General features: G+C 35.8%; 1 protein-coding gene across 4 annotated transcripts in view; it reads right to left on the bottom strand.

Moving 5' to 3' along the window:
• DLC1 (DLC1 Rho GTPase activating protein) overlaps window positions 1-21,661 on the bottom strand; it is a 438,081-nt gene extending 416,420 nt beyond the window's left edge. For 2 of the 4 annotated variants that reach the window (XM_037831254.1, XM_037831255.1), the window contains exons 1-2: window positions 20,665-20,995; window positions 1,886-3,037 (exon numbers count right to left, since the gene is read on the bottom strand). In XM_037831254.1, the coding sequence (XP_037687182.1) occupies window positions 1,886-2,914 (1,029 nt within the window). In that variant the 5' untranslated portion in view covers window positions 2,915-3,037; window positions 20,665-20,995. Of the gene's footprint in view, window positions 1-1,885; window positions 3,038-20,664; window positions 20,996-21,401 lie in introns of those variants that run through there. The other 2 variants (XM_037831250.1, XM_037831249.1) reach the window with 2 other exon arrangements.
• Between the last annotated feature and the right edge of the window lie 4,766 nt (window positions 21,662-26,427).

Below are 26,427 nucleotides of genomic sequence, written 5' to 3'. Positions count from 1 at the left end.
GAACATCTCTAAACATATGTCTTTCTGAATTTGGGTCTTTCTTTTGGTAATGTTCTAAAGTGGCTAACTGCCAACTCAAAAATCTTTTTTAAAATTCTTATTCAATAACAAATAAGACAATAAAATTCTCCAAATTTCACTTGTAGGGGCTTTTTCCATAACCATACTTTCCCAGAGTAAATTTTGAACCTAAAATTTGGCTTTTAATCTGGTAAACACAGGGCATTCCAAATGAGTTGTAGAATCAAAGCAAATACTCCACCAGACCATGCCACAACACTTTAAAATGACAACATTCTTAAAATAGAATATTTAAGTTAGAACTCGTAAATGAGATACAATTACAGCTCACAAAATGCAACCATGCTATAGTGACATGTCCAAGAGTAAATTCTTTCTGGCATTCTCAGTACTGATATAAATGTCCAAGTAGTGAGCATATGTTTCTGGAATGTTTAATGTTTCTGTCGGCAGTTGGGCAGGTTTTGTCTTATTTTAGGGGAGTTATGAAATAGGGCAGTTAATACTTTCTTATGGCATTTTTGCATTCACTCCAACATGTTTTGTAGAATATATGGAAGTTTCTGAAAAAGCAACCTGAGATTTCCAATCATAACAACATTACGAAGCATTAACATTTTAGCACAACCTATACGGGAATGGAGAGTTTGTCAGCAGCACAGGATGCTCTGTTGGTATCTAGTTTGAGCACACTGATTTTTGCTGTAAAATCTTTGACTTCACTTACACTAACTCATGACACATAAGCAATCTAGTTTATTAGCAAAACCACAATTTATAGGAATCAGATTTCTTCACCACAGACTGAAGAGAGCTGGAGATATTTTCTCTATTGCAGATAGCCCCAGGTGAACAGAACTAACAACATTAGTTTTTTATTTAGCATAACTGAAATTATGGATTAATAGTATATCAGGAGAGGGGCTAGGAGGTACATGCTAATGTTGCACCGAAGTGTCTAATTACAAAGTTTCTTCAATGGCAATAGCCATGTGGGATTTATAGGAGAAGAAACTGTACTTGGGTTTATATCAGGATTACAGAGCACTACACTGTCACAAAGATTTGGAAAAATTATGAAGATAAGACAAGTTTGGGCCAAGGTTTCACTATTTGAACCATGATTCATGTAGTTCCATCTCAATACTTGAGTTCTTACTCGGAAATTCCTTGGAGGAGCTTGCCATCTACAAGATTATTCAAAGGGGCCTCAGCATAAAAAAATTTTTCTGTTATTGGCCCCTTTTTAGTTAAGAGTGAAAGAAAAGTTGTTGCATGAAACAGAGAGCATGATAACATTTATTGATGTTGAATGTGGCAGGATATAATTTCAAATAGCATTGGCACATTTTTGGGAGGGATTGGTGCCTTTGTGTATATGAAGAGATTGCTTTTAATATGTGATTTATGCCACTATTGTGATGATAAAATATACTTTTTGAAGGGAAACTGTAACAGGCCCAAAAGAATGATATAAAATAAAAAATAACATGACTTTTCTTTCTTTCTAACACTTAAGGATCATTCTTAAGGTAGGCCTAGAGCTGAAACTCTCTGTATAATGTACAATCATGAGTGATCTGGAGGCTGTTTAATTCCAAATAAAGAAAACAAAACAAACTTTGTCTTAAAAGGAAGTTCCAGAGTAGCATGCTCATAAACATAATTATTATTAGTGAAATGAATTGACTATTGCATTTTAATTTTTACATATTTTGATGGTTTCACCAAGAAGATATTCTGTGAATTATACAGGTGCAGAGAAAGAGGAGCATTTTAATATCTCTTTAAACCAAAAAAAAAAAAAAAAAAAGAATTAAGTGATTAAAACTAGGATATTCATAAAATTCTGTGCACGTCTTACCTTTTTTTTGCGAAGTCTGACTTGGTTATCTGCTGGTTCCTGGGTGGCCAGAGTCTCCTTTAAGTGTAAACACTGCATGCCATCTCTTGCGCTGACCTTTAGAAGACTTTTGTTTTGATGTTCTGAGAAATCACCCTTCTCCAGGCCATTTTCAGCTGACATTCCACTGGGGCAGGAAGGAGGCTGTGCAAGGCAGCTCCCAGAATCTGCTTTTGATAATGGCAGCCCTCTCTCTGCATAAGGAGTAGCAGAGAGCTCATCTTGTACTACACTGCAGGGATTTCTTTCATGTCCATCTTTAGGGAAGTCAGATTTCCTTCTTTGCTGAGCAATTATGGCAGAATTAAGCAGTTGCTTCTCAGGCACAATATTTTTTGCATTCAAAGAATCACATGCATTTACTTTGGGTGCATCTTTTATTTCACTTAAGTTTATCTCATTACAAAGCTCCAGGTTTTTACTTATGCCAACAAATTTTCTCTCCCCACTTTCTTCCACCGGCGATAAATCAGGTTTGCCAGTTGTTTCTAAAACTCCCCAGGAGTTATAAGAATTTTGGTGACTTTCCACAATTGGCAGCACCTTAGCCAAGGGACCTGCTCCTACAATGCTATGGTGATCTGCCATTTCATACCCTTGAGTAGTCAAAATTTGTTTGCCATCCATAAGATACAGATCAGAATCAGTATCTTCATCAGAAACATGTACTAATGTTTCTGTGCTGGCCTCCAGAGAAAGAAACTGCTCGTCGCCTTCTTGGCTGTCAGTTTCATCCACTTCCTTTGAGATGCCATCCATTGGCCTCCCAGGGAAATCCCTCAGCTCTGATCCATGACAGCAATCTGGTAGTGAAACACACCTCTCCTTGAGGTCCACATTTAGAGCTGCATCTTTTTCCATAATTGCCTGCACGCTGTCAGCTCCTAGTCCATGATGACATGCCGCATTACAACCATCAGAATTACAAGGCAGCCCCATCCATTGGGTCACATGTTCTTCCCAGCTTCTCTTTCTGATGGCTACAGACATGTCATCGTAGTTTAACAACAGACAGAGAGATATATTCCATATTGGGCTAAAAGACAGGGAACGCGATGAAGGAGTCCTTAAAATTCACTGATTGAATAAAACAGTGTTTTGCCATTTCACCATCTATTAAAAAAATAAAAAAATATAGAGTTATTGATATATTTCTAGAGTCAAAATATGTCTTGGAAAAAGAGAACACTTATCTATGAAACATTTGCTATGAAAGTTTAGGTAAGAGATTTTTATAAAACTCCTGTTTAATATCTTTAACAGTGCTTACATAAATAGAGCCATACATCATTGCCTTCTTTGCATATTATTTCCAGTAAGAAGGAACGTGAAAATGTAAACAAACACGCAGACTGGTTCTATGGCACTCGTGGATATCAATGTTTGTGACTTTTTTTGCCTCATGAAAGAAGCTATTAGTGTGTTCATTTCACCAAATGAAGATTTCAGGCTACTACCTGAAAGTTTTGTTAGAATGGCATTCTTATGCCAAATCTCTTGTATAATCTCATTATGTTGTCATTTTAAAGGAGACATTTTACAGTGTGAGAAAGTTAACTGTGCTAACTTTGCTAAAGCTGTTTCTTTAAGAGGCAGCCTAAAATTAGAGGAAAATTTTACACTTAATATATCTGGTCAAAATTCATCAAAATACTTTAAATGCAGTTGGATTGCTCTATTAACGAGCAAGGATATAAATACAGAACATTTAGAACTCTATTAAGAAAATATTTGGATTGCAGTACTTCATAAAAATCACTCAGAGAAACTTGTTGCTCTAGGTCACATGCTTTCCTGATTTGCTTTTGTGAATATAGGTCATTAAGGAAATTGATTTGCTATTTGGTTTCGGTTGCAACAAAGGCCACCAGAGAACTGTTCATAAAAAACTCAAACTGTAGAGACAGCACTCATAATGCATTTGTGTGAAAGAGTTAATACAAAGTCCAAGCTATTAGGATGTATTTACTCCAGGGAGTGATTTAGAAACAGGGAATAATCCAGTTTAGTTCATATCAACACAAAATTCTTGGCGGAGAAAGGATAACACATATCATTTACAATTCCCTAGGATAAATACGTTTGTATATTCATCCTTTAACTACTACTACTAGCTAGCAAACACTTACTGAGAAATCACTCTGTGCCAGGCTTATTACAGTATATAATTGCTTTACATATAGTATCTCATTTAATCCTAAGAACCGTAGAGGTAGTTTCTCCAATTATCCTCAAGTTACTTTTGGAAGCCAGAGAAATTAAACAACTTGTTCAAGGTTATTCATGGCAACTGAGTCAGGATTCAGACCAAGCTCTAGTTCTAAGACCCAGGCTTTTAGCTAACAAACTTCATTGTCTCCACGGAATTATGGGATTCTACCTCCTTTCCCTGCCATCCCCCTCCCAACCCCCAATATATCTTTATTATGTATAGTCTCTAAACCCTTCAGTCACAAATTCAGGTAAACCAAAAAGAAGATGTAAGCATGCTAAAACAACTGGGACTCTTCTTCAGTAATTTGAGTCTCATTCTCATTGGTTTCTTAGAAGTCTGGCTTGTATACTGCTGCTAGAATTTGCCCATGCAAATTTGAGTAAACAAGAAAACCATGCATAAGATAAGGTCAGAAAGATAAACACATTCCATGATTCCATCTCTGTTGCTTTGCATTATCCAAACCCTTAGTTAAAGGAAACCAATTGTAAACTCAACCGTATAAAAACTACTTACCCAAAAGCTGTCCCTTAATGAAACCAAATTACTAGGCTATAAAATAAAATCACATTCAAAGAGCAGATCCTTCTAGGTTTTACTCCACCTAAGAACTGTCAACATATAACATGGACTGGCTTATTTTTCTGCAATAAACAAGATTAACTACTGTGCTGGTTTTGGGTCACTTCAGTCTATTGAAAAGAACTCTGATTGCCTACTAAAGCTTTCAAGCTATCTTACTAAGAACAGGCCCAAAAGGTAAATATTCCCACCCTTGTAAAGACTGGTGAAGTCAAGGAATACACCAGAATTTTGATACCCCAGTCTGACCAAATATCTTTCTAGATACTATTTGGTTCCCTCAAAGGTCTGTGACCATCTTTGAAAATGGTCAGTGCTCACATTTTCCATAGTGGCATTCACTTTCTGCTCAAAAGAAAATATAAAGCCACTGAATTCCATGCATAAGTCATTATAGTGTGGGAGGCTACGGAAAGTGGAAAAAACGCATAGATGCAGGCCAGCAAATTTTTGCTTTCATGGGCAAATTTGGGTTGTAACAGGGTGGTTCTGCTTTAGATGCTTTCTTTTCTTTATTTTTATCCAGTGCAGAAAGAGCAGGCTAACCTAAGAAATGCCAAGTGGTATTACTATGTCATTCCTATGCCACATTTACATTTAAGTAGAGCCTGAATTCTGGTTTCATTTCTTTTACTAAGGAGAAATAGGGTTTTCTTAAACCTTTGGGAACAGATTGCATAAAAGTTTTACCCTTAAGACCTTACAATAATATTAATTAACTTAGTCACTCAACCTTGACAAGTAGATATTTCTATAATGTCAAAGGGAGACGTTTAACAAGTTCTGAGACAATCTTAACTACAAAGAGAGATTTTAAGTTAGGTAGATTCAATACGACATTAACTTTTTGTTCTCATTTCTATTCCAGTTTCTTTGACATTTCTAAATCATTTCAGTGACTATATAGGTGTCTTTATTTTTAAGACATAAAATTTTCTAATTATCATTATCACCATTATCATTACATTTTCAGGGCTCATCCCATAGCCTATGGTCTGGCCAAGCTGATTTTTTCTTTTTTTAATTCACCTCCACAAGCTTCCCTCTCCACCCATCCTATTTAAAATTTTTATTTGTAAGATTTATAGTTTAATCTGCCTTCATGATTTAAAGGCTAAGCAGAGTTTTAATAAATGGGAGTATTAGATTATTGTCTATCACTTCTGAGCATGCTGGCCTCATTTTATGAGTATTTGAACTGACTAAAACCCTGCCCTGTAAAACAGAGAAGTCTTCCTAAAAGACTGGGCTTTTCCTTTTTCCTATGAGCCTCCTTACCAAGCTGCTTTATGTAAAATATCTCAAACTACTGACCACTTATTTTGCCAATTTCAATTACATTTCTTTTGTAACCCTTTTCAAACAGTTTCATTCAGAATGAGCCCAGCCATTGAGGATTTGGACAGAGGTTCTGGAAAAGTGCAAGCCATTCCAGGGTGTTGATTTTATGAAGTCAATTTCCATGGGAATTTTTCACTTTTTAAATGCATGTGCTCAAACACCACTGTATTAATATTGCAAGTGGCCATGTACACCTGTAATTATGCAAAGGTTCTGGTTACTATTTGTGAAATGTCCAAGTCTATTTTTGGTGATATTAGTTCATAGGATATTTAGATAAAAAGTTATTTCAAATTTATTCTTTGGGCTCCCTCCCTCCCTCCCTTCCTTCCCTCCTTCCCTCCCTCCTTCCTTCCTTCCCTCCTTCCTTCCTTCCTTCCCTCCTTCCCTCTTAGTAACTGCATCTTTAGAACTGCATCTTTTTCCATACTTGCCTGCACGCTGTCAGCTCCTTCCTTCCCTTCCTCCCTTCCTCCCTTTCTCCCTTCTTCTCTTTTTAATAGTTATAGTGATGTTGGGAGTGGTGGATATGTTAGACAAGACTTCACAGAGGAGGGGAACCCCGAGTGAAGTCTTCCATGGCAAATTTCCTGTTTCCACATCATCCAGGTCAAATGGGACTTGAGGCAGAGTTGCCCACCCTATGGGAGAAATCTTCCTTTCCTTTTGGTTTCAGATTCTTACTATTCCAGAAAGATAGCAGAGGCAGCAATAAACTCCAGAGAATTAATTAGAACTGGTAAACTCATTTGTCGCCTAGGAGGGGAACCACATTACTCAGGAGCTTGCATTCTTTCCCATTTACTATCATAAAGGGTACCTTGCAGGCAAATGTACGTCTTGGAAAGGATGGGTCTGCTTCCATGTGTTGGCTCTGCAGGTGCAGTGCATGGAACAGCTTGAAATAATGGCTGGTGCAGACATACCTCAGAGGCAGGTAGCTTCTGGGGGGTAGTGTTTTAGTGAAAGACCATGGCGACTTGAGGACTGAGGATGGGGAGGGATTTAGGAGATGAATGGCTCATCAGTGAATGGTCCTGTATATAAAAAAGAAGATTGCCTTCTTTTTTCTGTCTAATCATTTTTTTTTTTTTAACTCATTCACCATGCTGCCACTACTCCAGCCAAATTGCTGTTTTTTGTTGGCATTTCCATAGTTACTAGTGAAGCTGGACAGTTTTTTTTTTACTTTTCTGTCCTATTTGAAAACAACAAAATCAAAGGCTACTTACTCTTATTAATTAGCTGATGCTCAAACATTTTCTACAAAGATAGTTATCAGACCTTTGGAATTTAAAATAAGTAAGCTAAAAACAAACACAAAATTGGAGATCAACATAGGGTTTCAAAATTCTAATTTTACCAAATAATGTTTCTAAAAAATTATGTACCATCAACATTTTTCCACAAAATAAAAAAGAGGAAAGACATAATTTCAGAATAAAGAAGAGGTTTTATAAGAAGTTAAATGAGACTTCTTAAAAAAAAAATTTCTATGAAATATTTATTTATTTATTTTTTGTACATTTTGCCTTAGATTCATGAAAAGGTCTTCAAGGTCAAGCTCTGTTCTGTAATCTTGTACCTCTATGCCACTCCAACCAAATGAAATACACTTTTTAAAGAATGATCAAATTTAAATAATCACCCAGTTTAATTTAGGTGATTTTTTTTCAAGACTTTCTCCTTATCTCACTATAGACCCATACTTTTAGGAAGAACTGATACTTGATCTAACCTACCTCTGATGTTTTCATCCTACAAATTATTGTTTTCTTGGTTTTTGAATTCAGTTTATGGAAGTTCATATAATATATAACATATAATATTATAGTATGAAATAACTACTGATCTTACCCTTAATAAATCACCTTTATTGAAAAAAATAAAATTATATGAAACTGAAATGTTTCAGAAAATTCACTTCTTATGGGCATTACACTTTTGTACAGCCACAGCTATTACATCACACAAACTTTCTCCCCTTCATCATTCTTTCTTCCTCCTTGTTTATTTTAAAGGTCAACTGGACTAGGTTATGGTGTCCATTTGTCTGGTCAAACACTGGCCTAGATGTTACTGGAGGCATAGTTTGTAGATGGGATTAGCTTCTAAAATCAGTTAGCTTTAAGTAAAAGAGATTACTTTTGGTAACGTCGGTGGGCCTCATTCAACCAGTTGGCAGCCAAAGAGCAAAGAACTAAGGACTCCAGAAGAAGAAGAAATTATGCCTCAAGACTATACTGTTTGCTTTTCTCTGGGTTTCCAGCCTGCTGGCCTCCTCAGCAACTTTTGGACTGAAAACTGCAACTGCATCCCTAACAAGAATATTCATAGCTTGCCGACCTGCCTTATGGATCTTGGACTTGCCAGTCTTCAGAATCATGTGAGCCAATTCCTTAAAATAATCTGTTAATGTGTATATAAGCATGCATGCTATATATACCCTGCTGGTTCTATTTCTGTGGAGAACCTTGACTGATATACTCCCTTTGTTTCCCATCTCCCAACCCTCATCCTTGAATCTATTTACAAGGGAGGTAAATGAAAAAGAAAGGACATAAGAGAGTCAAAGAAAGGCATAATGATTCAAAGAGAAGTAGATTAGCAGATTGGGAAAAGAAAAATTTCTAAAGAAGGAAATATACGATAATAATTGCTACATTTACTGATCTCTGCAGAGTACCAGGCCCTGTACTAGGTACACATTATTTCTTATCTCATTTGATCCCTGTAATAAACTTTGAGCAAAGACACTAGTGTAGAATGAGAAAAACACAAAATTAAGCAAGCACAGAGAACAGCATGTGATAATTGTGAAAATGGGCAAATCTAGAGTGATGTGGGCACAAACACAAAAGACAGGAAAGCCTTCCATGGGAAGTGATATTATCCTAAATGATAATCAGGAATTCATAAGTGAAAGGAATATTCCAGACAGGTCCCAAAGCCTTGAAATGAGAAGAGGTGTGAAATTTTTGTGTAACTGAAAGAAGTTCAGTATGACTAGAGCAAAGTAGTGGACAGTGTGATATAAACATGGGTGAGGTCACATAAACACACACAATACTGAGTCTGGAGCCAGGAAACGTTTTGGAAGGCAATGGAGAACTTTTAGAGGTGTTTCTAACAGGAATATAACCTGATTGAATTTTTATTTTAGAAAAATCATTCTGCCTGATCTAATGAAAAAAGATGGGGTATGAGTAAGCCAAAAGAGTAAGGAGATCAGTAAGAGCTGTTGAAGTAATCCAGGCAAGAGATTTTGACGGTTGGAATTACATAAGTGGCAGTAGCTTAGAGAGAAGATCAACACATCTGAGAGATATTTGGGTAAGGGAATTAATAGGATTTGGTGATAAATTAGATATTGGAATTGAAGAAAGGAAGAAGTTGAAGGTAACTCCTAGGTTTCTGACTTGATTATGGTGGATCCTGGTATGATTTATTGAGGTAGGAAAACCTTGAGAAGGAGTTTAAAGGGAAGGAGATGCAATAAATCTGTCATAGACAGGTAAAGCTCAAGGTACTTTTAGAGTATCCAACCTAGGATGTCAACAGGCAGTTGGACAGATGATTCAGGAGCTCAGAGACTGTTCTGGTGGAGCTGTCAAATACGAAGTCATAAGCTTATAGGTGATCAATGAATGCTTTGGAATAGATGAGATTAACCAGAGAGATAGTAGATACCAATGAGAGAAGAGGACAGGACCCTGAAGAAAAACCACCTTTCCTTGTTTTTCTGCAAAGGAGAATGGAAGGAGTGCCCTAAGATGTAAATGAAGAGACACTGTAGCTGATGAGTTCAAACTGACCAATCCTGGATTTGTTCATGGTGTGTGTAAGATAACAAGATGCTCACCATCTAAAATAATGAGATGCTTTCCCCTCAAGTTATCTTTTAATAAGCAGATGGCCTGTGAATTAATTGGCTATTCTAATTTTTTCCCTAGTGAACAATCAGCTTAACTTGTATATTTGTCTGTATAAACTTGAAAGTTAAATAATAGGAGGAATCGAGGAATTTTTTGACTTCTGGAATGTGAGTTTCTTCATTAGACTCTGAAGTTTTGATATGATATGAATTTGTTCTTGAGATGCAATTAGTGCCTTATCATCATTTACTATTTTATTGCCTCCAGGCAATAAGGAATAAAAATGTAACTCTACAAGGCAGAGAAAACAGGAAAGGAGACAACATCATCCAAGATTTATCAAGCAAATTTTACACAACTGATGTAAATACGTAGAGTAACTAACTTGAGTGCAAGAAACTGAAACTAAACTTCCTATGGGGGGAGGAGGGGGGTAGAGGGGACAACACAAAGCAAAATGGTATCAGAAAATTCCAGAAAGGCTGGGGAATAGAAGCAACTGGGCACCTCAGATGATATGGAGAAATGTAAAGGGACAATTATGCTCCCCAACTCTAAGATATCTTGCACTCCTCCTCACTCAACCAGAAGCTTACACACCATTGAACTCCAAGCAGAGTTTTGAGTAGGACAGAGTTAAATTAAGAGGCTGAAAATAGAGGGTTGATGGTGGTGATGTGAAAGGCTGAATCCTGTTCCTCCGAATCTGGCCCCATCATTTTCTCAGCCAGGCCTATACCCCAAGCAGGAGAGGGGAGATTTTTCTGGAGAAACAGAGTGGTCCAAGAGAAAAGATTCACAGATAGTAACATATGGAGGTCGCCAAATGAAACAACAGATTCTCCACCCAATACAAAGGATTTAAGAACAGGCCCTGCACACACATACTTTCACACAGTTTTCCAACAAAATTTGTAGTGCTTTCTTAACTCTTTGAATATGAGAGGAAAGCCAAAGAACTCAAGACACTTTAAGAAATCCTCTAACATGGAAGACAGTAATTAGAATAGTGAGGGAAAGAAATTAAGATAGAGATAGTGTGGGAAGGTGAAACAAAAGAATGAATGTATTAAAATAAAGTAGAGACAATGCAGGGAGAAGAAAAAAATGAAGAGAGATAAAAGATGATATTGCATTTATTAAAGAACAGAATAGCATTAAAAAGGGAACAGAGAACAAGAAAGAGCTTTTGAAAATTTAAATATTATAGCAGATATTAAAGAAAACTTGATAAAAAGTTCAGCAGGTAAAGTTGAGGATATTTTCTAGAAAGTACAACAAAATGACAAATGGATGGGAAAAAGGAATGAGAATATTTTTAAAAAATAGCAAATCAATCCAGAAATTAAAATCCAGGTAACAAGTGTTCCAGAGAAAATGGAGGGGGGCAAGTTTTCAAAGACAAAAACTTCAGAAAATTTTCCAGAACTCATGACCCAAGTCTCCAGATTGAAGGGTGCCATGGAGTACCCAGTACAAGGAATGAAAACAGACCAGACCAAGAAACATCACTGTGAAATTTCAGAACTTAAGTGATAAACAAAAGATCCTAAATGTTATAAGAGAATAAAAAAAGAATATGTACATTAAATATTGGGAATTTTCAGAATGGTGGTAGATTTCTCAACAGCCAACAGGAAATCAAGGAGACAGAGAATATGCTTTCAGAATTCTGAGAGGAAATGATTTGCCCCTTAAAATTATAAGAAGATCTTAAATATTTTTACCTTTTAAGTGCTCATTCACAAGTAGCTACTGGTGGGATTATTCCACCCAAAGAAGAGAATTATCAAAGTGGGAAAGACATGACAACCAAGAAGCAAGGAATCCAGTGCACAAGACCAAGGAAAGGAATTTCCAGGTTGAAATCTGTGTTCTCTATAATGGATGTCTCCAAATAGATATATGTCACCACAGTAAGAGGAATTTTATAGTGAAGTCAGTCAATTTGGGTGGAAGACTTAGCAACAGTTAAATAGAAAACTAGAGAAATTATTAACTCCAGGAAAAGCAAAAAGGTTTATAAGAAAGGAAATGCAATTATAGTACACTACCTACAAATAGTAAATATTGGCAACTGAAAATTTTGACATAGTTATTTTTGGAGGATAGGGTTTTACAAGGGTGGGGTTGAGAATAGTGGAGAAAAGGTTTAAGTGAGTTAACTCCACATTTTCTGTAGTAGGAAGTTCACAGAAGTCTAAATGGAAAAAAAATGATAAAATAATAATATTGTTTAGAAATATGGAGGTAAATATCAGGAGAAAGAGCTAAGATAATTTGGTGTTACGATCTATGCGTTATTTGCTTGAGAGAGAGAGGGAAAAAAGTCTTATTTCAGAATCTCAGAAACATGTTAAATAATAATGAAATTTTAAAGTCCCAGAGCCATAATTTTAAGATTGAATTGATATATAAATATGCCTGCAGTTCCTCTATGATACATCTGATAGGACTAAACCATTCCCTTTACCCCTTCTCCACTCACCTCACCTTCTAGTTATACACACACACACCACCTCGTGTCTTTAGCAAAATAAAGGAGCCAGTTTGGCTATTTATCTAGAGCCACAGATTTCAGTGCATTTTTCTATGAGATTCTTAGGTGATTTCTTTTATGGTCTCCTTTCCTCCCCCATCCCTTCTGGGAATTCCTGAAATTCAAGGCAAGTATTCTTGGTAATCCTCTTAGCAATAGTCTTTCTAAATATTTACATGAAGAGAAGTTTAAGATACAGAAAATACTGTATTGATAGCATTAAATCAGTAAATGCATATGGAAAGAGAAATTCTCCATTGAATCGTCCGCCAACTTTTTCTGGACACATTGGGAAGGATGGCAACTTTTTGAATCATCCCCTCAAATGTTAGCATCTTATTTTGTCTTTTCAGAACAAGGCAATGTATCTAAAATGGTCTGCTTCACTCTTGGGTTGTTTTTACACACCTTCATATAGATCCTGCATATTTAACAGAAAGGAGAATAGAGATGTTGTAGTTCCATAGCTTTGCATGGAACCCTACCTTTTTTCCCCTCTGGGTATTTCCTTTTTCTTAGATGGCCAGAGCCTTTTCTGGTTTCCCTTAAGAACTTTTATCTTAATTACCCATCCCATATTAAACTTATAAGGAATTTTTCTCCTCCTGCTTTAAAGCATATATATATATATATATATATGTACTATCTACCAAATACCATGTATTCAGTCACTGTGGGTAGGTAGAGAAGATGTAAGGGAAATAATCTTCTTTTAATTAAAAGTAGTTTATTCTCCCTAAAATTTAATATTGCAAGAATATAGAATGCATCTGAACCAAGAAAAGGCCTTCTCTACGTTGACCTATTTTGTTGCTAAATGGTAAGGGTCAGGTTGGTGATATGGAGAGACTGGGAATTGAACATTCTAGTCATCTGAATCTTAATGCATCCTAGCCTCGTTCTTGGGGGGTTGCATTTACACATAGTAAGCTAAAAAAAAAAACTTATTGAATTGAATTGGAAAATTAGAACAACCAACAGAACAACCAACAACATAGAAACAGACACTGTCCCAGCTTACTACAATTCTTCAAATGTGTGTTCAACTAATGTTAAAAGAAATCTTCATTACCACGAGCATTGATGGAGGCCAATATGAAATTCATTTTCCTGATGGAGCTATCAAACAACAAACTATCTTGCAAACTAAATTGTGCACATTTGTGCATCCTCCGACTGCCCCCGACTCAATGATAAAATAAAGAGGAATGCTACTCATTGTTAAACTGACGTTACATACGTAGTTTAGAAGCAGCAAGAAAGCCGAGGGCAAATATGATTTTTCTTAATGCCTTATGTAAATAAACAAACAGCAGAAGATAATAATAGCATGTTTTTTAAACCATTTCTATGATTCTACCCAAGACAGCCAACTTTCAGTAAAACACAGTTAGTAATTTTCCTTTAACATATTCATGCTATCTAATCCAAATTAGACAGGGCTAGAATTAGGTGACGGGAGAGAGAAACCTTCAATAACATGATGCAAGACTTTATCTCCATATGATTTCAGGGAGATTCCATTTCTTTAGTAGCTATCTGTTTCTTCAGCCCTCATAAAAGCATTATCTACCCACTTTTCCATATTTTGAAAACTGTTGGAATTTACTCATTATGCCTCATTAGCTGTCTGTAGGAAAAAAAAAAACAAACTCCTGTTAAAATACTTTAATGGTAAATTGCTTAATGGCACTTAAAATATTGTATATGAAATACAGTCCATGCATTTAGGCAGCCTAGAAATCATCAAAAACCTTAGAAAATTGGAGAATAAACTGTCTATACTGAACCAAGTTAGTGGAATAAGTAGCACATCACTTTTCTAAGAGACACATCCAAGCTTCCTTCATTTTTGGTCTTTTGAAGAAAAATGGAAGAAGTAGGTATTTAACTTTTAAAAATATTCTCTTAATGCTAACCTATTTTTATGTACAGCTCAGAGGTTTTACTGAGCTTGAAAACCTTTTTTTTTTTTTTTCATTCTGAGCTCTCAGAGTCAATGTTATTCCAGGTATTGGGGAAATTTTAAAATTAACTCTTTCAATCCTCTAGGAATCAGCTTGTCAGAAAAGAGCAGGGTCATGAAAAACTGCAAGTTATTATTTCAGTGGGGGCCTATTTTTACCTCCAGGTTCCTGCTGTTTAATGCAGCTTCCAGTAGTATCTAATTTTCTTGCAGGGAGGATCCCAGACATTGGCAGCATTTAATTTACCACCCACTTTATAGCTCAGGTTAGTCAGGTTTGCAGCCTTTCTTAACGTTTTTTGAAATGACCCATGTGTAATTTACAGAAATCTTGAAACATTTTGTGATATTTGCCCAATAATGCTAAGACATTCCTGGGACATATTTGGTTTCTGAGGGAATCTTGAATTAACACAGTCCTGAGGGACAGCATCACATCAAGGATACAGCAATTTCTAAATACTGTATTTGGGGGTGGGATGGGGGTGTATGTTCCATGTTTCATTTTTTAAAAACTTCACAATCTTCTGAAATATGCTGCTCCACCCTACGTAGAATACTTTGGGCATTTAGGACTATATTGTATCTTAGATGGGTTCTGTAAATGAATTGACTGATGGCTAATTAATCATTTTACGTTTTGCCTTGATATTTTTTTTTCTAAAGAATCCCATATAATGGAGTAAAGAATTGCCTTTGATCTGAACTAGTTTCAGTTGGAATTCTGCATGCCAAAAAAAAAAAAAATAACTGACAGATACATTTAATTTTAAAAGTTTGGCTGCCCTTTTGTTGGATGGTAAAACATTATGATTGAAATGTGGTTTAGCCTAATTAAAAATATTTCTGTACAACAAGGGACATAGATTATAACGTGTTATCCTCAGCATGGTGAGATGTGGCTTTGCTTCAAGTGGCCACTTTCTATTTTTACCTTTGCTCTCATTTCTAGGAACACTCTAACAGCAGACTCAGTAATCGTTACTAAATGTAAATGAGAGATATGGCTGCATCAACGCAAGGTGTTTGGATAGCAAAGCAAACACAGGGAACTGAGCTTTCAGTCATTCCACAAGCAAACTTTCACTGGAATCAGGAAGATGAACTCAATAGGAATTTACCTATCAGTGGGTATCCTCCCAGGGGTCAATGTCACTGATATCAACTTTAGCTTCTCATCTTATTTTGTTATTTACCTATGCACATTTAAGTTTATTTTTATCACCAGGTACTCCTCTTTATACCTAACTAATACTAAGTGCATTAGAAACATTTGGTGATAATGATAGCATAGTTACAATAATACAAAAAAATGTCCATTTCTTCAGCATTTACTGTGGACCAGGTACTGTATTTGGTGCGTTATGACACCATATCTTTTAGTAAGAGCACTCACAAATAATCTATGAGGTAGGTGCTATTATTTCCCCAATTTTACAGGGAGGAATGGAACTCTGACAGGACTAAGCAACTAGTTCTTAGGTCTAGTGGGCAGGGGTTATTGTCTCCACTATTTACAAAAGCAAGATGTCCATTAAAGACCCATTGTTTCGATGATTTTGTGCCTAAATTCTCCGTGCCTCAGTTTTCCAATCTCTAAAATGGGAATAATGAAAAAGTTGTTAAAGGGGAAAATGAGCTAATAATATATGTAGAGTACTTAGTCCATGGCACATTGTAAGCAGTGAATAGGTGCTGAGTGACATGATGATGATGATGACTCTTTCAGTTTTTGATCCATCTTAGCTGTGGAATTCATGGTTGAGCATGAGCTGGGAGTATCACTTGTATGCCTGTTATTTCAATAGAGAAGAATGATTTGACCAAAATGTTGAATACCATGATGCTTTATTCTTTCTTAATTGATTGACCCATGTTTTTTAAACAAAGATTTGTCTATTATATGGTATATAAAACAATTTGCACATACAAAATCTCAGCTGATGCTCAAAGTGACATGGTGGTAAAAATATTTTCGTCATCTTCCCCACTTTACCAATGAAAAGCAGAAGCTTGAAGTAGTTATGGGACATGTCTCAAATAACAGAGGATCAAGTGGGAGAGAAACAAATCAGAGCCAGTTTTCTGACTCTGCTCCTAATCTTTTCATTATACCACTCCATTTACATTGCAGAAAATTCACTGGTACTCTGCTCTCACTGGTTTCATTAAATGTTAATTTCAAACTATTTCTGGATGCTCCTAGCTTCTTTCTGGTTCTTAATGATCTTCTAATGTCACCTTATGAGAGTGGTGTTAACCTCTGGCTTTGGGCTCTAATGACTCTTGACAAGCTCTTATTTTCCTTCCTCTTTAAAAATTATTATTCAATTATTACAGGATGTCTGGAAAATAGAAAAAAAAATCCCATAACTTCCACAGATTGTCACTCTTCATTCCTGTTTTTACTTTCCTCTCTTTCCTCCTTCTTTCCCATTCATTCCACAAACACTTATTGACAAACAAGTATTGACAATATCTGATATGCTAGGTATTATGCTAATTACTGGGAATGAAAAGAAAGACTAACTGAATTTCTAAACCTACTCTCTAATTCTCTTACTTCCTTTCATTCTCCTTTCCATTATTAGGACTGCTTCTCTCTTTATTTGAATTCTATAATTAAAACACTTTGTTATTTCAATCTAATTTAGAACAACCTCTTCACACATAAAACCAGCTACAATGGTCTTTTCCACCATCTATCTCAATCAATGAGCCAGCTTCATGTGCATGCTGTTTAATTGCTTTTTGGTTGTCATTTTTTTTTTTTTTTAATGCATCTAAGTCTCTGTTTAATCTTTTTAAGTTGACTCATACTTTCAACTCCAAGAATCCAAAATTAGCAACCACTTTTTAACTAGTTCCCAAGATCCACACTTAATTCTGCTCATCTAGTTTTATAAAACAAAAAACAAAAACAAAAACCAAGCCTATCTATTTCTCTAAGCTCTACTATCTGACCATCCATTTAAAGCCAAAATAGAAACACAGAGCCTCTGCTCCATAGAAGAGTGAATGCTGTATTTCCATATCCACACCAAAGTCAATCTGGAATTGTGCTTCTCTGCACACCTGTTTGGTTCAAGTTGTGCACATACAGGGTCTATCATTCATGTGTGGGAGCAGTATTCATGCCACTTCCCTCAAATCTGGAGGTTTACCCTGTTGCCTCATCTTCTTTAAACTCTCTCATGCAATTTTTGTCATTTCTCTATTTTCACAATAAAACCCAGATCCAGATCTCAGTCATCTCTCATCTGGAATTTGCTGCCCTGTAATGGCTTCCACAGACATAATCATTGCAAGTTAGTGCTCATACTAATTAGTTCATTCTCCAAGAGGAAGCTAATACAATAAAAACAAAAGGCAAATTTTAGATAAGCCAATTTATATTTACTTTAAGCCTAAACCTCTATAAACAAGAATATACCAGGCCTAAAGTATTCATAGTGCATGGTACGGGCAGCTTTGGACAGAACAGAAAACATCCTTCTTTTTCTTATTGTACTAAAGTCCATAAGAAAAAAATGAAATGACATGCTCTCTTCTAGTAGACCTTCTAGTAACCACGTAGCCAATTGCAAAGGCTACTGCTCTACTGCATTTATTCCTCATTCCAGTAATGTGGAGTGTGATGACACTGGAAGTGTTGAACATTGTATCTTTTAAGTGGTAATGACATCAGGAAATTCAGTCTGGTTCTGGAAAATGGCGGGTGGGAACCGGGTGAATCATGATGACACATATCTCCCTAAAGAAATGGCATGCATTAGAAATGGCGTATACTGGTTTATGAGACATGCTATTGCCTTGGAAAGTACAGTGTTCCAGCTTGCCTAGCAGCATATATTGTCATATATTAAGTATATGGCAGATGAAAACTGCCAGTTCTCCCATTTTACACTACACTGGCCAGATATTTTTCAAAATACTGTGATAAGTTCTGCATTCCACAAGTAGAGGACCATAAGAAGGTTCAGATTAAAGATACAAACCAATTAAAGGATTGAAAATAAGCTGTAAAATAGGAAGAGGAAAGGAACTGGGCTTATCTGACCCAGAAATGTACATTTATGTTTTCATGTGTCCATTTAGCCTTTTTATATTTCCACTGAGGAAAGACTCAGAAAACTGGTAAATTGGCTGCAGCAATAGAGACTTAGGTTAGATACAAGAAAGAATGTATGGATACATTAGATTCTTAAACTGTTTCCAAAGAGGGTAGTAAAACTTCCTCTGAAAGCCTGTGGGACAGTTTTATTATGATGCCATTTGAATACAAGGATATGAATTAGACAAGCTCTTTTCTAGCCCTATGTTTCTAAGAAACACCAGTTTAAAATTAATATAATTATTATCATATGGATGGATTTCTTGGCATAAACATGAAATGTAACAAGACAGTCCCCAAAGTTACTCCCTTTAAGTGTTTGTCAAAGATATATTAAGTAATTTTAAGAAAACTTTTGCATTTGAAAAACTCATGTTATTTAGTAAATATGATTCTTTTTTAAATCATGATTTCTTGTTTGCCATGGAAGTAATACTCATGACAGCTTTAAACTCTTATTTTTCTTTCTGAAGAGGCATGCCAATTTTATGTCTGCAAAGAAGCCTTCTACTGGACATGTTCATACTTCATTACGCATAATTTTTATATGATAGCATTATGATGTGGTATAGAGATAGCTGAATTATGCACAGGGTATTGTATTTTCACTGTCATCTCTTCTACTGGCTAGCCTGTGATCCTGGACAGGTCACTCAAGAATCCCATTCCTAGTTCCCTTGATGGGAACCTGAGGACAGTGTTAGAAGAGATGATCTCTAAGGGTCTTTCCATCCCTGAAGTTCTATGCAGGAATTTTATTAAATCATAATTTAGGTAAGCCCATAAATTATTTTTAATGTATTTACAAATAAATAGATTTTTTAGTCATATATTAAAAGCCTCATCATGATGTAAATTTTGAGTAAACAGTTAGCATTTGTCAATAAATGTTGTTCTAACATAGAATCTAGGAATAAGTTAGCTACAGCAGCAAATGGTTTACATAGAACGTTGTACTATGTAAAAGATTGCAATTAAAACACATGTTTGATTTCTTATGATCCAGCTGTCAAAATAGTTCTCCTCCGTTTAGTATGTTTTATGCTCATCTACTAGATTTGGAAATATACACATATGTTTGTCCCCTCTATATAGCATTCCATATTATTTCTATTAAATAATGATTTTCATTGTTTAGACATATAAATATAACAGTATGTATGCATTGTTAGTCCATGCTATTTCAATAACTACTAAATTTCTTTCCTTATGTATTACACATTTAGACATTTAAGATACCTTAATGAGGCTAGAACACAGTGGAAATATAATTTTATAATTTCATGACCCATGGGCACATGATCAGTTTTTCACACGACTGTAGTGATTTCCAAGATGCCTTAAAACAGTCATAATGAACAGCATTGTCATGGAGAGTTGTCTCAATTTTTCAAAAATATTCACACAAAATATGACTTAAGCAGTGAATCCAATGAAATTAATATAAATTAAATTCTAATGCTGATATTTTAATTCTGAAATTCATATTAAGTATTAGCTAGGACAGAAAGAAGCTCTGATAATCCATGTTTGTTTGTTTGTTTTTTTAATGAGCCTTTTAAGCTGTATATAAGTAGCTTGACTTGTGGTTGAAACTGGGGAAATACTGAGGAATCCAATATTCATAATTTTAAATGAGACACAAAATTCTTTCTTTGGAGATATTATTAAGGAACCTTCAGTCTTGTAACTATCTACCCACCCTGTTGACAAAAGAGGGTTAAAAAAAGGAAGAAGAAGAAGAACTCATTTACACCTCACACTTATGTGTGAGAATGTGTATTTGTTTTACTTTATGCTATGTAATAGGAAAACATCTTATAGTTCTATTAATAAGCTAAGAATAAAAAAGCATCAACATAAAATGCTATTTTTTGGAGGAAAGAATAGAATCTATATGGAGCCTATTTTAAACTTGACGTTTTGCTAAAACTATCTGCCTCACAGTTTTCTACTTACTAAACATTTCCCACTTCTGATTTCATGGCTTAGCTCTCAAACCTAGGAAGGCACCCCTCGGGTGCAGGATGCTAACATTTATCTCAGTCTTCCCGCCTCTTCAAAGATTACCTTGAAGTTTAAAGATAGATAGTTCCGTACTGTCTTACCTAGACAACGAGGAGCTGAGACGCCAGGGCATGGCACTGATCAACACGCGGGCTCTGAGAGAAGTCCGTCCCCGTTAGTTTCTCCAGAATATAAGTTCACATTTCGTGGCTGAGATCATGGCTCTATTCTAAGCGGTTTTACGCAGTGTGTGTGATTCTAACAAAAACACCCTCCGCAGCTGGAGGGAGCCTTAGCTCAAGCAGGGCTCTGTCAAGGCGTTCCTAGTGACTTCTGTCTACTAAATTCAGACTGATGTTTTGCGAAGGGGGCCTCCACAACCAGGCCCGGATTGCCTGGAAATATTTCCTGCCTCTGAGGCGTGTGCAAGTGAGAAAGACAGAAGGACGGGAGGGGAGCTGGGAGAATGCAGAGCCTGGCTGGGCGTTTTAGGAGTTCTGATTTTACACAGAACTGAAGTGAGTTTGTCAAAGCTCTTGAGGTGATTAGCTGGAGAGTCATAAAGTCGTAGAGGGATTTTTTTTTTTTTTTTCCCTATCCCACACTGCTAATGGAAAAAGAAAGAAAGAAAGAAAACATAGTACTCTCCCCCCAAGTACAACTTTTCCAGTATATTAAATGTATGTGCACAGCTTAATCAAAATGGCTTTGTTAGTTCTGATTTCAAAAGATCTTTTAAGAGATAGAGTTGGAGTTTTTAATAAGGTAATTCGTCTAATTTTAAAAATCTTTTTACACTACTTAAAATTTAAAAATGTTCCAGCCCTAAATATTGTACCTGAGAAAATCTGTAAGTGAAATCCCAAGAATCCAGTCAAGAGAATGTTTTCTTCAGGATCTCTCCCAGATCCCAAGATCCTTCACAGAATTAAAGTCGTCTGTGGTATGGCACACGCAGCTTTACCTCCAGTCGAATCCTCCAGAGTTACACAAATCCAGGGCTGGAAAAGCAGAAGACAGCCTCCATCTTGATCATATTAGAGTCTCGCTGACATTAAACACTTGCAACTACTCCCATCCAGCATGACAGAGTCCCTGAATCACATCTCTAAAGCAGCTCACAGTATCTACATCCTCCGTCCAACACAAATTTCATGAACTATCATCTGTTTATCTTTTCTGCTTTCTTGTGCCTCCACTGAATGACTTCCTCCTAGCTGCTCTGGGCTGGGAACTTGGACTACCATTTGGTTTTGATTAAAACCAGACAGCCAACTCTGGAGAATTTAGGGAATAAGCTAATGGAAACTGCAAGTATGGCTTTAATTAGTGCATCAATTAATAATAGATGTTAGCTTGTCTTGTAATAAAATGTCAAAAATGTAAAAGCATAGGACACTCAAGTCATTTCAGAAAGAAGTTACACCAATATGTATTCCTTTATGACCCAGAATTCTCCTCAGGGAAAGGGGAAGGAAGAAGAGGGCATAGCCTTGGGACATTCAGTGTGTGATGAGGCCAGGGGAGCAACTCAGTAATGTCCTCCTTCTACTTTATTTACAATCAACCCATTCTTCAGCTATTTATGACAAACATTTTTTCTGTGACTGGTGACCAGATTAATCTAAGTGTTGGATCTGTGTGTACTTGCAAATTTCTATCAGTTTCCAGTACTGGAAGACACAAGAACAATTCCAATTCGAATATGATAAGTGAGTAACATATAAAGAGGTACAAGAAACATTAAACCTGTTTGCCCCGTACTTCTCTGAAATTGTAAGTGGTTTTCAGTGTTCACTTTTATGCTCAGTCAGGTCTAATATCTAAAAAGGCTAGCAGATACCTGGATATCACAAATGGCCAACTCTAGTATTTCCTGAGTATATTGGATAGGTGATAACTCAAAAAAGAATGACTTTATAGCTACTATTTCTCTTATTGGATAACTAAAATCTCTCAAAATTAATGTAAGGCATGGACTATTTTAGAGACATGTTAAATAGCAAGAATGATTTATGCTATGCATGAGTTTGAAGATGAGAAGTATTCAAATAAAAACATGAGGGCAGAATCAATTTTTATAAGTTTAGCTCAAACATTACTGATTTAAAAATGGGCATTTAGATTCTTTTAATTTAGCTTTCAATCATATGCCAAGAAGGAAGTCCATTCTTCCATAAATTCTTTAAAGAGGTATTTATATTCAGATTCAAAGTACTTCCATGAGCACTATGCCCAACATTCTTCGTGGATATTCTATTTTTATTTTACAGATAAAAAATCAGAAATCTGTGGAAATAAATTTTTCACAGTCAAATGATGGAAAGCGGCAGATTCCAGACTGGAACCCGTGTCTTCTAACTTGAAGTTTTGTGCTCTTCCTCCCCCATAGTAGTCCAACTGTTTCCCTTAACTTCTGACTTACTTGCTATGTGAAATTGGGAAAACTTCTTAAACTCTGAGTTTCAGATTCCTCTTTAAAAATAGAGACAATTCTTCATGACCCACACATTGGAAAGCAGGATTGAATTTTTATAAACATATATTTATAAATTTACATTTATTTCCCTAAGGAACATACTAGACCAGAATGAAATGAGAATTGATGTAACTTTTTTCCTAAAATAACTTGTGTATCTCTGTCTCTGCTGCTATCCCTGGATATATAATAAGAACTCAAAAAATATTAGCACCCTGCTAAATCTTCTTAGCTAGCTTCTCCTCATGGATAATATCCCCCTTCCCTTATATAATTTAGCTTTGTTTCTGTTTTCCTTGGTCTGAGAAAGCAACAAACCCTGTTTTATATACATTTATCAAATACATTTTTAGATATCTAGACACTCTTAGCCGTAGTTTCTCTTTAACATTCTTTTCTCTAAACAAACAAGACTTCATGCTTTATTCTATTATTAGAATAATTACTTCCAAAATCTTTAATCACTCTATTTATTTTTGATCCTTCAGTTGCCTGAGTACAAAAAATTTCAGAACTTATATTCTCATAGAGGGGTTGCTGTTGTGTATAAAGATAAATAACAAGACAACTTCCTTAATTCTTATCATAATGTCAGGCATAGAAGGGGTTCAAAATATTTGACCCCTTCTTTGTATTTGTAAACCTAAATGTGTCATTTCCTTAAATGTTTGCCAATTTCTCTATACTAGATTGACTAATAACTTATAGTATCTGGGCAGCTAAGAAATTGAAAACAGAATATCAGGATAGGAGCCTGGCTCTATAACTAACCACCAACGTGACTCCATGCAAGTTACTTTACCTCTGTGAGCCTCAGTTTTAGCCTCCAAACCTAAGATTGTTTCAAAATCACAGTAAATAGTCCATGTAAAACCATTAGACTTTACAACTGGCATAGTGTCCAATGATAGCTAGTATTATATTAAATGTCCTTTTTGATCCTTTCATTCTCTGCAATATTTTTATGTATGTATGTATATATATTTATGTATTTATTGAATTCTGAGTAAACTGTATGCATTTTCTACAGTTTTGTTGCTGGAGCAATTATATACTCTTTGGAAAGCAAAGGAACTAGTAGAAGGAGGATTAAAAGTAATTGTGAAGATCAACATTCTTCCCATGTACTATGATCTAAGTAATAAATACTGGTTGTGATAGTGTATCTAAGTAATTCCCCAATTATTTTCAGGAATTTTGAATTTTGGAGCAATTTTTTTACAGACTTGTTCAATGACTCTGATGTAGTGCAATAATAACACTTTGTGCAAAGTGAGATCTATCCCTTGGCAATGATATTTTACCCTTTTATGAATCAAGTAGCAAACATCATTAATTCAGCATCCACAGCCAACATTCATGACACCTTAACGTTATGAGTTGTCTGTTAAACATTCTTTCCATATTTATGAATCATAGTTTTGTAATAATAATGGATTTGTAATTAATATATAGAGAGACAATAAATGCTTTTACAGCATTTTAGAAGGGTCCACGTATGTACATCAGTGTAATAAATGCGGGAGCACTTTGTCCATGAAAATTTATCATCCCCCCAAATCTCTACTTAACAAGGCTTTGCTTGTAATTTATTGGGGTTATCATATTTATATCAAAGCAACAAAATTAAAATTTATTTGACAAGATTTCTAATTAATTTTCCAGTACTTTTTTTATGCTCCTTCTCTGAATCATTTCATCTTGAAACACACACCTAGGTAAAAAAAAAAAAAAAAAGAAAGCATACAATTTTTATCTTATATTTAATAATCTACATGTGCATCAGATTTTTTTGATCAACTGTGTCAGAATTTTGACACTCCACTTTCTCTATTTAATATTCCTCTGAAAATATTTATCAAAGGAATACAACTAAGTTTGATATAAAGTAACAAAAGTAGCAAAATCCTATAAGCTCTCCCAAACCAATTATATCTGCTTCTTAGATTATTATGTTCTTTGATCCCCTTCATTGAAAATTATTACAATCCAAGGATTGCTATCAATAAAAGGTATTTTGATAAATTTCAAATTGCTTTGAAAAAATAACCTTAGCAAATGATTATATATATTACATATTTTATATTTTATATATATTAAATATGTGACATATATAGGCACAAAGTCATGAGAGTAAATAGTCTAAGAAGTTGATGGATTTCATTGACTGTACAATAGAACTAGGATGCCCTCAGAAGCATGAAGATTCCAAGCCATGCAAGGTCACTTTGTAGAGCTCTGGGTGTGCCCAACCAGCAGAGGCTGAGCCTCTTTCTAGTGACACATAAAGATCTAGTCTATATGAAAGCTTAAGCTAACATCACCATAGACCACACTTCAGGTATCCTTTTATAGCTTTACCATAATAGTGTCTGGAGTTCTTATTTCATGGCCAAAAAACATCCCTATATCTTTAGTCTATTCAAAAATGTTCCCTCCTCATGCCTGGCTTAGAGCTCACACTTGCTTTTGCTTCTCCTGTAGCTCTTTCAAATGGTGGCTGCACATTCTCTCCTACATCCAGTGCTCACCTGGGAGGAGGGTGATTCTGCCTGTGTCCAGACACCTCAAGGCCAGGCCCAGAGTCCTCCTCCTCTCTGCCCCAGTTAAATCTCTGCTCTTTAAGCATCATTCTACCTGGCTCCATATCCCGTCCTCTACCACAGTGTATATATAGAGCAGTCTTCTCAGCCCACCCCGGAGGGCAGTGAGCGGTGAGGAGAATTGTGACATCATTACAAAAGCTCACATCCTCAAAAGAATCTCTGTTCTATTTCTTTTTCTGTTTAAACTTTATTTATCGCAAAATGTTCTATTTCTGTTAGAATAGAAATATGTATTTTTAGATTTTCCCTTTCAAATGGAACAGTTCAAACCTCACAATACATAGCAAGTTATCCTGCCTAATAGCCCTTCATGCATTCAAATAATATTTATTGCATGGTAGCTATGTGTGCGACACTGCTCTATGAACTGGGGATACATCAATAAACACAACCGAAGAACCAAAGAACTTTGTCCTTGTGGAATTTACATTGGGGGTGAGGTAGGGTGGGGAATTAGATAAGCAATATTAAGTAAATTATCTAGTATATTATTGTAGAAAAAAAGAAAGAGCAGAGCTTGGTAAAGAGTAGGGGGATAGTTGCGGGGGAATTGTTGTAGAATTCAGTAAGAGTTATCCGAGTAGGCCTCACTGGGGAGGTGACTTTTTATCAACAGTTTGGAAAAGGTGAGGGAGATGGCCATTTACAGAAGTCCAGACAGAGTGCACTGTCCTGGTGAAGAGTGTGCCTGGCAGTTTCCAGAAATAGCAAAGGAATCAACGTGGCTAGAATGGAAGGAGGGAGGGGAGAAAATGAGAAGACGAGGGTCAGGGAGGTAA

This window comes from Choloepus didactylus, chromosome 3 (genome assembly GCF_015220235.1).
Source record: "Choloepus didactylus isolate mChoDid1 chromosome 3, mChoDid1.pri, whole genome shotgun sequence".
NCBI lineage: Eukaryota > Metazoa > Chordata > Mammalia > Pilosa > Megalonychidae > Choloepus > Choloepus didactylus.
This window is presented reverse-complemented; position numbering and strand designations above follow the sequence as displayed.